The sequence below is a fragment of the Oryx dammah genome, unplaced genomic scaffold, assembly GCF_014754425.2.
Source record: "Oryx dammah isolate SB20612 unplaced genomic scaffold, SCBI_Odam_1.1 HiC_scaffold_25, whole genome shotgun sequence".
In the NCBI taxonomy this organism is placed as follows: Eukaryota; Metazoa; Chordata; class Mammalia; order Artiodactyla; family Bovidae; genus Oryx; species Oryx dammah.
This window is the reverse complement of record NW_024070209.1, coordinates 71,911,620-71,925,943: the sequence shown is the minus strand read 5'-3', so window position 1 is coordinate 71,925,943 and position 14,324 is coordinate 71,911,620. Positions and strand designations below refer to the sequence as shown.

The window sequence follows — 14,324 nt, the reverse complement described above, 5'->3', positions numbered from 1 at the left end:
TGTGTTGGTATATTTCCTTCCATTTTGTTTCTTTGTGTGGGTGTGTGTGTATTTAAACACACTTCTAAAACATCTTGGGTACACATATTGAATGCTGCCTTTTTCACTCATTATAACATCACCCCTGTTCCCTGTTGAGACTTAGCCTCCATGAACATCATTTCTACCGATTTCTAAAGATCTTTCACAGCTTCCTTTTCTTGCATAAACACAGTTCTGAACATTCAGCAGTCACACAGTCACATTGCCTTTTGATTATCGTAAACATCATCCTTCTGAAAGCCTCCGGAACAGGATTGGGTCACGCTCTGCTGTTGATTTCTATAAGGCTGTTTTGTGTGGGATGACAGTAAAAAGGTCCGTCACATCTGTGATACCACATTCCCGTGAAGACTGAGCTTGTCGGCATTCATTCCGTGGGTGGGAGCTGTGCATATTTTAGAAGCCAGCTCTGTGTGTATCTTGCCTGGGAGGAAACCAGCGCTTACGCATCCAGCATCTGCTCTGGGCTCCAAACCTGCAGCTGGAGGAACGTTTACTCCTGTTAAACTTGCTTTGAGGCCTGAGGTAACAGCAGTAATGACTATTCCAGCTATTTATGTGCCCTTTTCAGCTGATAGTTGCTCTCACATCCATTGCCACCTGACCTTCTCTGAGCCCCCAGAGGCAAGGCACAGAGCAGAGTAGACACACAGGATTACAACCAGTAAATGTGATAGTCAGGACCACTGTTGGATGCTTCTAACTCCTTCCAGAACACTTTCCAGTTACTATCCTTGGACCCAGGCAAGAGGAGTCTCTGCCATGAGCTCTGGACTCCAGGTGACCTCCAGACCCAGAGCCCACTATCCCAAAATCCTGGACTATACTCTGGGGCCCTGGAATCCACTGACAAAGGGTCTCAGCACTGCCAGGGCCTATATTAGCCTGTATCTGTTTGCTTGGGGGCCAGACCCCCACTGTGTGCACACCAAGCCCCAGGGCAGCATCTTGCAGGAGTGAGCAGAGCTTAGATCTGCAGCTGCAGGACAGATCCAGGGTGCTGGGTGTGAGCTGGAGGCAGACGCAGAGGCCCACATCTCCTGCTATCTCAGAACTGCAAGGACTCTGAGAATTGCAAACTCAGTTGTATCTGTTACAGTAGGTGCCTAGAATATATTCTATGTTAGCTTGATCTGAGCCAACCTAGAGATTCAGCAGGTAGATCTTTTCTACTCTGAGAAACCCACAGATATTAAGAACTGTCTTGGCTCTCTTATTCCACTGTGCTGTTTCCAGGTTCCCTTCTTTTTGATGCAAGGCCACAGATGGACGAGGGAGTGCAAAGGAAAACAATCTAGAACCCCAGAAGAAGTAATACAATTTAGTGTGTAAAATTCCAATATACCAGACACCCCCGTGTCCACACATAAAAGCAAGAAATGCATTTCAGGACAAAATAGACTACAACCACCTGCTACGAGGGTGAATCAGCCTGGCACCATCCAGCCAAATCTGAAATAGAAGCCAGCTAGTAAAGCTACAATATGGTGCTCTTCCCCTTCCTACATCTCTCTGCCTCCCACATCACAGGTCCTACGTGTGAACCGAAGAACTAGCACCCTCTGTTGGTTACTTCAAGTTATGAAAGAAGTCAGGCCCCTGCATCTCCCGGGACAACAGGGTGACAAGTCTCACCCACCCAGCCAGGGTCAGCATGGAAAATCAGTGTTGCAAGAGCTTTCATTTTAATTGTTTGTTGGCCACTGAACTAATTTTTTTCGCTTTCTTATTCCCCAGCAATTTTTCTGATTTGTGATGAAGGATTTAACTGAATAGAGAAGCATGAAATCGTCAAGACAGTTTCATTGTGCTGATTCCCTCCCATACAGAAAACAGAGATTAACAACTAAACTCTGAATAATTACACACACATATTAGGACAAAACTTTACAAAGTGATACTTTTGACTTTCACAGCCATCCAACGAGGTAAAGACTCTGCATCAAAATATTTTTAAAATGATAGGGATAATGTTAATCACTCAGTCATGTCCAACTCTTTGCAGCCCCATGGACTGTAGCCCACCAGGCTCCTCTGTCCGTGGGATTCCCAAGGCAAGAATACTGGAGTGGATTACCATTCCCTTCTCCAGGGGGTCTTCCCGACCCAGGGATCAAACCCTGGGTAGTTTTTCACTGATAAATCAGACAAGGACCTAAAATGCTATCTCAAACAAGTCAAATGGAAATAATGTTCTTGGAAAAACTGAAAACAAAGATAACAATTTGAAAATGTCTATAAAAACTTTGACCAGAATTACTTACTGAAATGTGAGAGAATAAAACAAAACAATATATTCAAATTAATATTTTGTTCATTATGGTTCACATATATACCTGTAACTAAAATAATGTTATAACTTCATTATGGTTTACATGTATATCTGTAACTAGATAATATTACAAATAATATTATAAAATTACCTCATCTATATATTCAGGGCTTCCCTTGTGACTCAGCTGGTAAAGAATCCACCCACAATACAGGAGACCTGGGTTCGATCCCTGGGTTGGGAAGATCCCCTGGAGAAGGGAAAGGCTACCCACTCCAGTATTTTGGCCTGGAGATTTCCATGGACAGTATAGTCCATGGGGTCGCAAAGAGTCGGACACAACTGAGTGACTTTCACTTCACTTCGCTCATATATTCAAGTTGGTCAGAAATCATTTGGGGTGAATCGTCGCATTGGGAAATAGAGGCTGAGGAAACACACTAAGTGGTTTTTCCAAAGCACCGAGCCACAGCCCAAGATGAGGAAGAAGCAGGTTTGCGTGTTGGGTCCACAGTCATGATGCAAGTTATACACTGGCTCCTGTGTGTAACCCAGGAGCTCCAGCTCCTCGCGGTTTCCCGAGCACTGCTGCACGTGGACCTCCCTGCCTCCTATGTGGGAGAGTCAGTGGTTGTCCTGAATATCCACCTGAGGACCCAGTGTCTCCCCAGGCAGCAACTCACATGTGGGTAGAAATGTAACCAGATGGCTTCTCCCGTCTCCCTCAGGCAGCACTCGTTGGAGGCACCACCATGATCATCGGCCACGTCCTGCCTGACAAGGAGACCTCCTTGGTGGAAGCCTATGAGAAGTGCCGGGGTCTGGCCGACCCCAAGGTTTGCTGTGACTATGCCCTCCACGTGGGGATCACCTGGTGGGCTCCCAAGGTAACAGTGCTGGGTGGAACCCTGAAAGGAGAACCAGTGCTCTTGTTGGCAGAGGGGCCATTTAGTGAGAGCCAGCTGTGGGTGACGCTCTCCTACAGTGAGGAATGCCCCTCCTGCCAGCATCCTAATTCCCCCAAATGCTAAACCAAAAAACACTTGAGATTCTATGTGGCGGGGGCTGTCTTGCTTAATTTAAACAGCCAGTTTTCCAGCACATACGCAGGGAGCACCAGCTCCTTGCTCTGACCACCAGACTGTCAGCGTGTCCTGACGCTTTACATTAGGTACCACTGACACTGAAGGGGTCACTGCTGAGTAGCGGGGTCAGCCCCCAGGGTCGAATCATTTTGTGCTGGGAGTAACAGCACTGAGGTCTCAGAACAGAGAGTCCTGTCCTGACTCAGTGCCACCTGGTAAGAATGGATCTTACCATCTTACCCAGAAAGAATGGGTGCTTCTTTTCTGCTGGGCCCCAGCTCCTGCTCTAAGCACTCTGAGGTCACCTCCCACTGGGCTCTGTCTCAGTTCAGCCTCTTTGCCCCTGGCTATCCTGGCCTCCCATTGCCCAGGCTCCAGGGCCAGAGTCTAAGCCCTGCTCCCTGGCTTCCCACTTTCTTGTTCTTCCTGAAAACGGATTCACAGGCATTTAGATTTTGCTTCACTTCTGGAGTTTTTACTGTTTATTGCCCCCGGGGAAGCAGCCCGAGTATTCATTCTTTCATCAAGTGTTCATTAATCAATCACCATGTGCCAGTACTTGAGTGGGTGCCCTGGGATCTTAAAAATAAACAAGCATTAAGAGATTTTACCAACTTCTCCAGTTGGGGACCCTGACCTAAAGAGCCTGACTCCCTTCTGAGCTGGTAACTAAAAGCCTGACTGCACTTCTGCCCTCGAGTACAAGCCGTGACTGTGAGATTCACCCAGTCTCGCCCATTACTTCCAAAAGGGTGCTCATGAAAGGCTGCAGAGCCACCCACCTCCCACATGAAGACTCCCCTCCTGGTACCGGGCAGAAGATGCCATCTATATTGAATGCCAGCCATCCCTAATCTTAGATGGAGGTTTTGTCCAATTCGGACACCCTCCTGGGTGGGTGACCCCTCCTACCCTGAGCCTCTCTCCCTTCCCTCCCCCAGCAAGAGACTGGAATCGAAGATCCACTCAGATCCTCAACATTGAGGCCAAGCCAGTCATCCCTAACTCCCCAGAGATTGTGGGGACTTTCATGTATCTAGAATTTTAAATTCTTTTCTATGGTAATCAAAAAATTTTTTCTAATTACAGATTTTAAAAGTAGAAAAGAAAGGAAGCTCATAATCCAGTCACCCCCAATACAATGACCATTGCTGTTCTAGCTCATTTCTTTCTGGTCTTTTTCATACCTGCTTTTTACATAGTAACTCTTTTGCTTTAAGTATGAGCATTTTCCATTTGGCTGCATGGTCTTCATGACCATCAATGCCATGTCCACTTAGTGTTCTGTCAAGGAGATGAATCGCAATTTATTTACCTATTGTCAGACCAGTGTTTCTTCCATTTTTTTCCTAGTATAAATAGTATTGGGATCAATCTCCTTATTCACATAGCTTTATTTCGTGTTTGGCTTTGTCCCTAAATTAGATTTTTCCCTAGGTCTCTGGATTTTTAGTATTAGTATGCCTTCTCTGTAACAGCCCTTCCATTATGGGGATGGATGGAACTGACCAAGCTATGAAAGTCATTAGTGCATTTACCAACAAAGGTGATTTGGAGACAGAAATATAGACAAGCTTATGTGATACGAGAAACATGCCCAGATAGCGTTTCTATATTTGTAGCATGCTGGACAATTTTCAAAGCACTTCCGTGTCCATTTGCTCATGTGACCTCACAGCAGCCTGGGGAGTGGGAGGAGAGTGACATACTATGAGGTTACGGGTGGTCATGCGGCAACTCCATCCACTGAGCTACCTCTCTCCTCCATGCTGGGCCGGCATTGGCCGGCCAGCCTCTTGATAATCTGTACCAGGTCTGTACCAGGTGACATTGCCTTCACGTTTTGCTCTCCAGGTGAAAGTGGAAATGGAGACCCTGGTGAGGGAGAAGGGAGTCAACTCGTTTCAGATGTTCATGACCTACAAGGACTTGTATATGCTTCGGGACAGCGAGCTGTACCAAGTGTTTCACGCTTGCAAGGATATTGGAGCCATCGCCCGAGTCCATGCTGAAAATGGGGAGCTCGTGGCTGAGGCAAGGCAGTAGAGAATAATGGGCGAGAGAGGGCGGGCACCAATTCTCAGAGGGATTCTTGACCACCCATGACCTATCCTACAGGGTTCAGATAAGACAAATTCTAAAAGAAAGTGTGAGATGGTAACACCCCAGATGATGGATCTTTGCCCCCAAATCCAAATCTAGCGTCTGTAAAAAACCAAATCTTCCTTTTTAGTTCAAAAGGGTTTCTAAGTCTTGAATGATGATGTCTTCATTCTAATATGATATTTAAGTACCATTACCACAAAAGAATGTGGAGCATCTCTAAGAAGTATTTTTAATGAGATGTGACATTAAAATAAGAGTCAGCCTTCCACTTGCCTGGACCTCCTCAGAGGAGCAGAGGTATTAGAGAGATCTTCTCACTGGGACCAAGACAGACAAGCCCCTTTTTACTCCTAGATCTTAAGTAGGACACTTGGGGTAAAGGCTAATCTAGGCATTTCTAGAAGCTGGAGATTTAACTAGATTTCCAGTGAGGAAATTCTGATTTTTCAGATCAATAAAGAGTGCTTGTCTTTAGTGTCCCAGGCCTGTTGGCTGGTGACTGAACTGTATTTCTAAGAGGAAGAAAATATTTTCAATCATTATGAAGTGAGTCTCAGGGGAGCCCTTTATTAACCTGCCCTTTTTAGAAGATGAGGATTACAGAAGTGAGAAAAGCAGCAAGCCTGTTGGCATGGGCTGGGCTGAGCATAGTTCTGAGCATAGTCCCTGTATAGTCCCTTGGGTTATGTTTTTTGTGTCTCTCTCATTCTCTCTATTTTCTTTCTTTTGCTATTATTCAGGGAGCAAAGGAAGCACTAGATTTGGGTATCACAGGCCCAGAAGGCATTGAGATCAGCCGTCCAGAGGAGGTGAGAAAGACGTCTGCATTCTTTGTCAACGTCCTTCCTATAGATTCATAGAATCTTTAGGATGCATGAGACATCTGTGAATACAGGTTGTCTGGTATTGCTTTCTCCATGGGTGAAATTCCCATCTGGAAGCTTCCCAAGGAGCAGCCTCCTCCATACTACAGCTGGGGCTTCCCTGGTGGCTCAGATGGTAAATAATCTGCCTGCACTGTGGGAGACCTGGGTTCAATCCCTGGGCCGGGAAGATCCCTTGGAGAAGGGAATGGCAACTCGGTCCAGTATTCTTGCCTGGAGAACTTCATGGACAGAGGAGCCTACGAGGCTACAGTCCATGGGGTCGCAAGAGTCGGACAGGAGTGTGCAACTAACCCTACTCCTCTACACTGCTACTATCCACAGCTGGCCAGGCCTTGAACTTCCGCGGGGAAGACCACTTTGGGGAAGCAGACCCACCTGGGTTGGGTTCTGATTTCAAGGACCTGAGGGAGGCCATGTGAGCATGTCAGGGGTTGCAGTGGCCAAAATTAAATTGGGAGAGAAAAGACAGACTGAAAGAGCCTTCAGATGCTAGAAGAAACTCCAGGCTGTAAGCCAGGGAATCAGCATTTGGGGGCTGAGATCCCTTTGAGTATCTGAGGAAAACTCTGGACTGTTCCCACTAGAAACAAGAGGCACATGTGTGAGCTCTCTCCCTCTTTTCCTATTCATCGCTGAGAATGGTAACTAAGGCCTGCCCTTCCTCTGCCCTCTGATTTTCCCCTTGCATGGTTTTGCAGGATGTTGACACAAATGCCTTCCAGTTCCCATTTTCTGAAGAATTTGACTCTGAAGGATCACATTAGATAAATAATGCATTCTTGTCCTATAGCCCTGTTGCAGTGGCCCCCACCACTGGTGAGAAGAAAGCTATTTTCTGTTTCTTCAAAGCCTTAAATGCAGAGTGGTGGTTGGATGCCTATGAAGGATTGATGGGGCAGCCTTGAGGGATGAAGAGCTGAAGACAGGATGTGATGGTTCTACCATCTGACAGAAACTAAGTCAGCTTATACTGGGTCAGCCCTGTATAGGCCTTACTCCTGCCCTGGGTCTGTCCCTGTCTGTCAGAGCCCTTGAATGTAGCTCCAGTCTGGGCACCCCGGAGTTGGTAGAGAAAGACCCACCAACTTCAATAAAGACAATGCATTGAGAGTGCCCGTGAGAACAGGGGTGGGTGGGTGATGGGCGCAGGACTGCGCTTTGGAGTTCTACCAGGAGAGGAGCGAGGCACTGACTGTAGTGGTAGTAAAAGCAAGAATTACCACCACCATCATCTACTGATTAGAGGGGAGCATCTGGGGAGATTTTGCTCCCCAGGGACATTTGGTGATGTCTAGAGATATTTTGTCAGTCACTCAGTCATGTTCAATTCTTTGCGACCCCATGGACTGCAGCATGCCATGCTTCCCTGTCCTATACCATCTCCCAGAGCTTGTTCAAACTCATGTCCATCGAGTCGGTGATGCCATCCAACCATCTCGACCTCTGTCGTTCCCTTCTCCTCCTGCCTTCACTCTTTCCCAGCATCATGGTCTTTTCCAGTGAGTCAGCTCTTTGCATCAGATGGCCAAAGTATTGGAGCTTCAGATATTTTGGGTTATCCCAACTCAGGGGGAGGATGTTACTGGCATCTAGTAGGTAGAAGTAGGGGCTGCTGCTGAAGAGCCCACAATGTCCATTCAGCCTCTACCACAAAGAATTATATAACGCAAAATGTCAATAGTGTCAAGGTTCAGAAATCCTGATCTAGGCTAATTTCCAGCTTGAAATCAGTCAGTGTTGCTCCTTTGCTACAGTTCTGAGATGGCTGTGGAGAGAAGGCACCAGAAACCAGGGTAGGTCTTTTTGTTTGCTCTTGTTTTGTTGCCTTTGAATTAAGCCCTGAGTAGCGTCCAGGGAAGACACGCCTGGAACACTTAAGTCCTAGGATGCTCTCGAGGTGAACAGAGGTGGCTGGAACTTGGTGCCCCTGCTCAGGGTTTCCTCCCAGGCCAGTGCCTGTGGGTGCAGTTGGCCCCTCCAGCTCTGAGTCAGACATTCCAGCACTTTCTACAGGGTGGGGTATCAGGCAGAGGTAAGCGTGCTTGGGGAGATGATGAAGTTTGTTTTCTTCCTGTCCTCTGTTCCTAACAGCTGGAAGCAGAAGCCACTCACCGAGTTATCACCATTGCAAACAGGGTAAGCAGACCCCAGCTCACTCTCAGCCCATTTTCAACTCTGGGGTCAGAAACCGGCCTGGACGGTGGATCCCTGATCTGCTCTGGGTGCTAGCACCAGGTCTGGCTCACAGGACCCCAAATGGACATCGTTTGCTAAAGGAGCGCTGTTCTTCCCACAGCCATGATAGGAGCGCTCCTTGCCACTGGCTCTCTGTTCCACCCCACTGAGCTTACTGACATCTGGTTCATTGCTCAAGTGGAAACAACTCCCAAGGAAGGCGAGGCAAGGTGGGGACCACAGAGCCTCCTGGCAACTGGAATCCGTTTCTTCTAGACGAACAAAGATTTTTACTTAGAGAATCACAATTGAGACCTCTAGCTCTGGGCCATTCGTGATTTTTTTCTTGGTGCAGTTCAGGGGAAGGGAGCAATGATGCAGTGTGGTGGTGAGAACAAGCAAGAGAAGTGACAAGCTTGATCAAAGACAAGCTCTGGTCACATGCCAGTCAATCAACCATTCCAACAGACTGTTTCATTATCCAAAATTGGAGTGATGTTATTACCCACTCCTTACAGGATGGTTGTGAGCATCAAAGGAATCATGGAAGGAAAAGCACTTTATACACAGCAAAACACTGTATCAAGGTCATTTCCCCTCCTGAACTGTCATTAGAGGGTTCCCTTTGCTCAGATAATCCAAACTGCTGCTGCTGCCAAGTCGCTTCAGTTGTGTCCGACTCTGTGCCACCCCATAGACAGCAGCCCACCAGGCTCCGCCGTCCCTGGGATTCCCCAGGCAAGAACACTGGAGTGGGTTGCCATTTCCTTCTCCAATGCATGAAAGTGAAAAGTGAAAGTGAAGTCGCTCAGTCGTATCCGACTCTTAGCGACCCCATGGACTGCAGCCTACCAGGCTCCTCCGTCCATGGGATCTTCCAGGCAAGAGTACTGGAGTGGGGTCCCATTGCCTTCTCTGATAATCCAAACTACCTTCTCTAAAACCCTAGTTTTCTAAGTGCAGTCTCTGGACTAGCTGCATCCACATTGTTTGTTAGAAATAGGAACTCAGAAACACGAATGCTCAGGCTTGTCCAGACCCACTGAATTAGAAACTGGGGGTGACGCCCAGCAATCTATGTTTTAACAAGCCCACTAATGATTTTAACAGGCACTAACACTTGAGAACTTCTCCTCTGGAAAGACCTGGGCTACCTTGAAGGCTGTGAGCAGAGGGTGAAGGGTGTGTTGTTAGGGACACCAGGGGAACACAGAGGTCAGAGGTCCAGTTGGTCTCAGAATTAGTCAGGAAACTTGTACCAGGCACATCAAATGTCAGGCCAGTTCCTAAATTCTCTATCCTCCTAATTTGATAAGAAAAGAAGGCACTAGAGTAAAACTTGGGAAAAGTTTCCCATTAGCCCTTTATAAGTCTATAAGCTGGACAAAGACATCATTTTACTGTTATAACAATCATTATGCTAGCAATTACTTCCTGGTGGAAACTTACCCCAGAGTAAGGAAAGATCTGAACAACAAAAGGGCAATTCCTCATTTTTTTTTGCTTAAACATATTCCCAGAGAAGTGAAACCATGGACCATGGTTGCACAGTTCAGTAGAGGAAAAGTTAATCAGTGTTATAATCCAGGTGTCCATTTGCAAGACTGGTCCTGTCTGATGTAGACTGGACCCTGAACCTCTTGTGTAACGTTTCTTCTCTGGGGTAGGGTACATTCTGTCTGCTCATAAAGCAGCCTTCAGATGGCAGGCATCATAATTTTAGATATGGGACATAATACACAACTATATCTAGGTCTTCACGTTCACGAACAGGAAATTAAAAGTCCTTTATTTTAAGTTGTAAATAGTCTTGGTGTTGGCTGGTAGAAAATGTGAGGTTCAGCACTTGACATCTTACCCAGATGTTCCCCCTGTGGGCTCTGGTGCCTGGCACCACCTGTCCCCTCCTTGTTTTGTGGAGTTTCCCTAGCCTGCAGCTGCCAAGCCTGCATTCTGTGCAGAAGACCATCAGCCTAAGGAGGGTGCTGAGCGATGGAGGGGAAGTGCTGGGGCCAGGACTGATCTGGTCTGGTCATCTTGATGCTTGTTACGGGGTTGATGCTCTCTCCTTCCCACCGTGTTTCCTGTGTTTAGACCCACTGTCCCATCTATCTGGTCAACGTGTCCAGCATCTCAGCCGGTGACGTAATCGCAGCTGCTAAGATGCAAGGTGAGTTAGTAGGGTGGGCTGGGCACTTAGCCCTCGTGTGAGGGGTGCCCAGCGGTTCCATGCACCTTCCGTCCCGGCTCCCGAGGCCAGGCCCTGAGGCTGCCCTGCCCTTCTCTTTCCTGCTGTCTTCCTGCCCAGGCCTGGGGTCGGCCCCTTAGAATCAGGGTTTTCCTCTGCACATTTGTATGCATATCAGCTTTACAGAAGTGTCTGTTACCTCTCCTCAGACTGGTAAAAATTTTCCAAGTTTTTTAATCAACTCATGAATTGGTTTTGTTTTGTTGTTGTTGTTGTTTTTCTTTTGGTCTGTTGGGTTTTGCTAGTGGTTGCCTTGGTAACCAACATAAAATCCTGGATGAGTTCCAGCGGACATTTGAGGGGGAAATGCCTACGAAGTCCTTGGAGACATGACAATGTCGGAGCTGGACATCCCTTTCAGGAACCCAGTGTACCAGCCCTGGGGCACCTGTGTGTCTGAGCACCTGGCCACACCTGAAGGCTTTGTCCGTGCTTGTACTCCCGGCCCGGCTCGGGGTGCCAGTGAGGGCCTGATAACAAGCGTAAGAGATCACAATCATGAACCTGGGGATATAAATTAGGGCCTTCCAGCTCTCCCGCCACACTGCCTTCTGCATCCCGCTTCCTACCTCTCCTCTAGCTAGACCTCCTCCAGGGTCTCACCTGCGCTGTGGACCCAGCCTTCCACCTCTGTCTCCTGGGACACGGGAGCACTCTGGCCTTGACCGCAGCTGAGGTCTCCAACGCCCAGCCGAGCTCAGGCTAGTCCCTTCCTTTCTGACTTCAGCCTCTTCCCCTGCCCAGTGAGAGACTCAGACCGATGCTCCCCCAGGTTTGCTGGCCTCCTGGTGATGACCGGACTCCCCTCTTCTTGCAGGGAAGGTCGTGCTGGCTGAGACCACCACTGCACATGCCACGCTCACGGGCTTACACTACTACCACCAGGACTGGTCCCACGCAGCCGCCTATGTGACGGTGCCGCCCCTGAGACTGGACACCAACACATCAACCTACCTCATGAGCCTGCTGGCCAAGTAAGGCACCTCAGCTGGACCGCGATGCAGCCTTGTGTCACAGTTCGGGCCAGGCTGGGCATTTGTAGACCTTGAAGGTGATATCGTAGAGGCCCCCAATCCGACCTAAGTTGGGTTTCCTTATGTCCAAAGGATGAGTTTTGCTTTTGTTGCCTTCTCCAAAGCTCCTGCCATGCCTTGGTGCTCCTATGACCACTTGATTGGGAGTGAGAGCTTCTGAGGTGACAAGTAAAGAGCGTATATAAAACTGTGAACAGTAGCTATTCAGAATTTCAAAGGACCTTGCTCTCACACACTGAAGGCCACTGGGAGCTATAGGATGTAGACTCTGACTTCTCCGAGAATATTTCTGGATCTTCCTCTTTTTTCCCTTTACCTCCCCTCTCATTGTTTCCTACGTGCTTTACTCTCATTGTGCGTCCCTCCCTTCTGTGTTGCTCCCTCCTCTCTTTACTCTTTTCCTTTTTCTTCCACACCTTCTCCCTCCTTCTCCTTAACCTCTTCCTCCAGACCTTCTTTTCTCCAGTTCCTGTTTTTCCAAAACTGCTTTTCCCATTCAGTCTGAATCTAGATAATATGCTTCAATGGATAGTCTGATTTTGGTGGGACACAAACATGGAAAGATTTTGTTTGGTTCCAGTACTGGCTTGCAAATTCTTTCTTGCCTCTAGTAACCCTTCAGTTCAGTTCAGTCGCTCAGTCGTGTCCGACTCTTTGTGACCCCATGGAATGCAGCACACCAGGCCTCCCTGTCCATCACCAACTCCTGGAGTTCACTCAAACTCATGTCCATTGAGTCGGTGATGCCATCCAGCCATCTCATCCTCTGTCGTCTGCTTCTCCTCCTGCCCCCAATCCCTCCCAGCATCAGGGTTTAGGTAATGGTAAAAACCATTGCTTTTTCTTCCCTTTTGGTTATTAAAGTCCAGTTCAGTTTAAAAGTCAGTCTCCTCTCCTCCTGACTCTCAGCTTGGGGAATTTGGTGGGGATTAGGATTAAAGGGTTGGGGGACACTGCTCCACACCCAAGCACGGCCTGTACCCCTATACTAACTGCTGCTGCTTCTTCTCTGGAAGAAAGTGACTGGCTTCTGGGGCCCTCCTTGTTCCAGGTATGTGCCCAGATAAGGGCTCTCTTGAGCCACTCTCATGCAGTCCTCTGACACAGGAGATGGAGTCCAGCTTGACTCCTTTAAAAAAAAATCATCCCTTTGGCTTTGCTGTGTCTTAGTTGCAGCACTCGGGATCTTTGATCTTCCTTGCGGCATATGGTATCTTTAGTGGGACCTAGTACCCTGACCAGGGATCGAACCCAGGCCCCCTGCTGTGGAAATGCAACGGTTTAGTCACTGGACCACCAGGGAAGTCCCCATCTTTACCTCCTCTAACCTGCCCCTTCCCAGCTTCCCTGTGAACAGGAACCAGGGCCAGCAGCTTAAGCCTCATCATCTTCTGCAGAGTCTGGGCCCAGAGGAAGCTCATGCAGTTTTGCCCTCCTTCTGATGGGATTACAGGCTGCCCCACCCCCATGACCTGGCTCTCCTCATTCAGGCAGGCCCACCTGTCCATCTTCCAAGCAGGTGCCTGCTCCTATCCCCTCTGATCTCCACAGGTGAACCTCTTCAAATGTCCCCTCTTGACTCTGAGGTAGACTAGTTTCAGGAGAGAGAAAGTACCATTCAACTCCTGAAAACAGGAAGAAGGGCAAGACCACAGGACCCTCCATTTTACCAAACACCTCAGTCGCCCTCGCTGTCTTCTGCGTTTATAGACGTGGGGATGGTGATATACTTCTGCTAGGATGATGGTGGGGGCTGTTGAGGGAAGTGACCAGCCCCAGTTGGAGGTGGCTATCGTTAGATAAGGGGGCATTTATCTTATCCATGTCCTTTGTTTTCAGTCTTGGTTGGTTGACTAACAACTGGAAAATTTCCACTCAATATCTTGCTCTGTTAACAACCTAAAGAGCACTGCTGCTGCTGCTAAGTCGCTCCAGTCGTGTCCGACTCTGTGCGACCCCACAGACGGCAGCCCACCAGGCTCCCCCGTCCCTGGGATTCTCCAGGCAAGAACACTGGAGCGGGTTGCCATTTCCTTCTCCAATGCATGAAAGTGAAAAGTGAAAGTGAAGTTACTCGGTCATGTCTGACTCTTAGCGACCCCATGGACTGCAGCCTACCAGGCTCCCCCATCCCTGGGATTTTCCAGGCAAGAGTTCTGGAGTGGGTTGCCATTGCCTTCTCTGAAAGAGCACTGAGGGGCTTTCCAAATATGACTGGAGTGCAGGTAGTAGGGTCCTGGGGCCGCGGTGGCTCCTGGAGGGGTAGGATATGCTGTGGCATAGTGGCAGTAATTAAAGTCTGTCCCATAAATTGCTAAGATTCTGAGCAGTGGCAGCTCTGAGAGTTTTAACCAATTTGAGAGAGTAAAGGGAAAAATGCTAGATCAGCTCTTACTTTTAAAAATGCTTGTTTGGGGGAAAAACCAGCTTCCTTTTCACTATTATCAATACAACAAAAACAAACCAGTATCAGGA

At 48.2% G+C, this 14,324-nt stretch overlaps 1 protein-coding gene across 1 annotated transcript in view; it reads left to right on the top strand.

The window, feature by feature from the left end:
• Positions 1–14,324, top strand: part of DPYSL5 (dihydropyrimidinase like 5) — a 50,391-nt gene that overhangs the window by 22,046 nt on the left and 14,021 nt on the right. The window contains exons 2-7 of the mRNA XM_040224447.1: positions 3,043–3,201; positions 5,254–5,433; positions 6,246–6,314; positions 8,484–8,528; positions 10,662–10,737; positions 11,633–11,789. Of these exons, the coding sequence (XP_040080381.1) occupies positions 3,043–3,201; positions 5,254–5,433; positions 6,246–6,314; positions 8,484–8,528; positions 10,662–10,737; positions 11,633–11,789 (686 nt within the window). The remainder of the gene's footprint in view (positions 1–3,042; positions 3,202–5,253; positions 5,434–6,245; positions 6,315–8,483; positions 8,529–10,661; positions 10,738–11,632; positions 11,790–14,324) is intronic.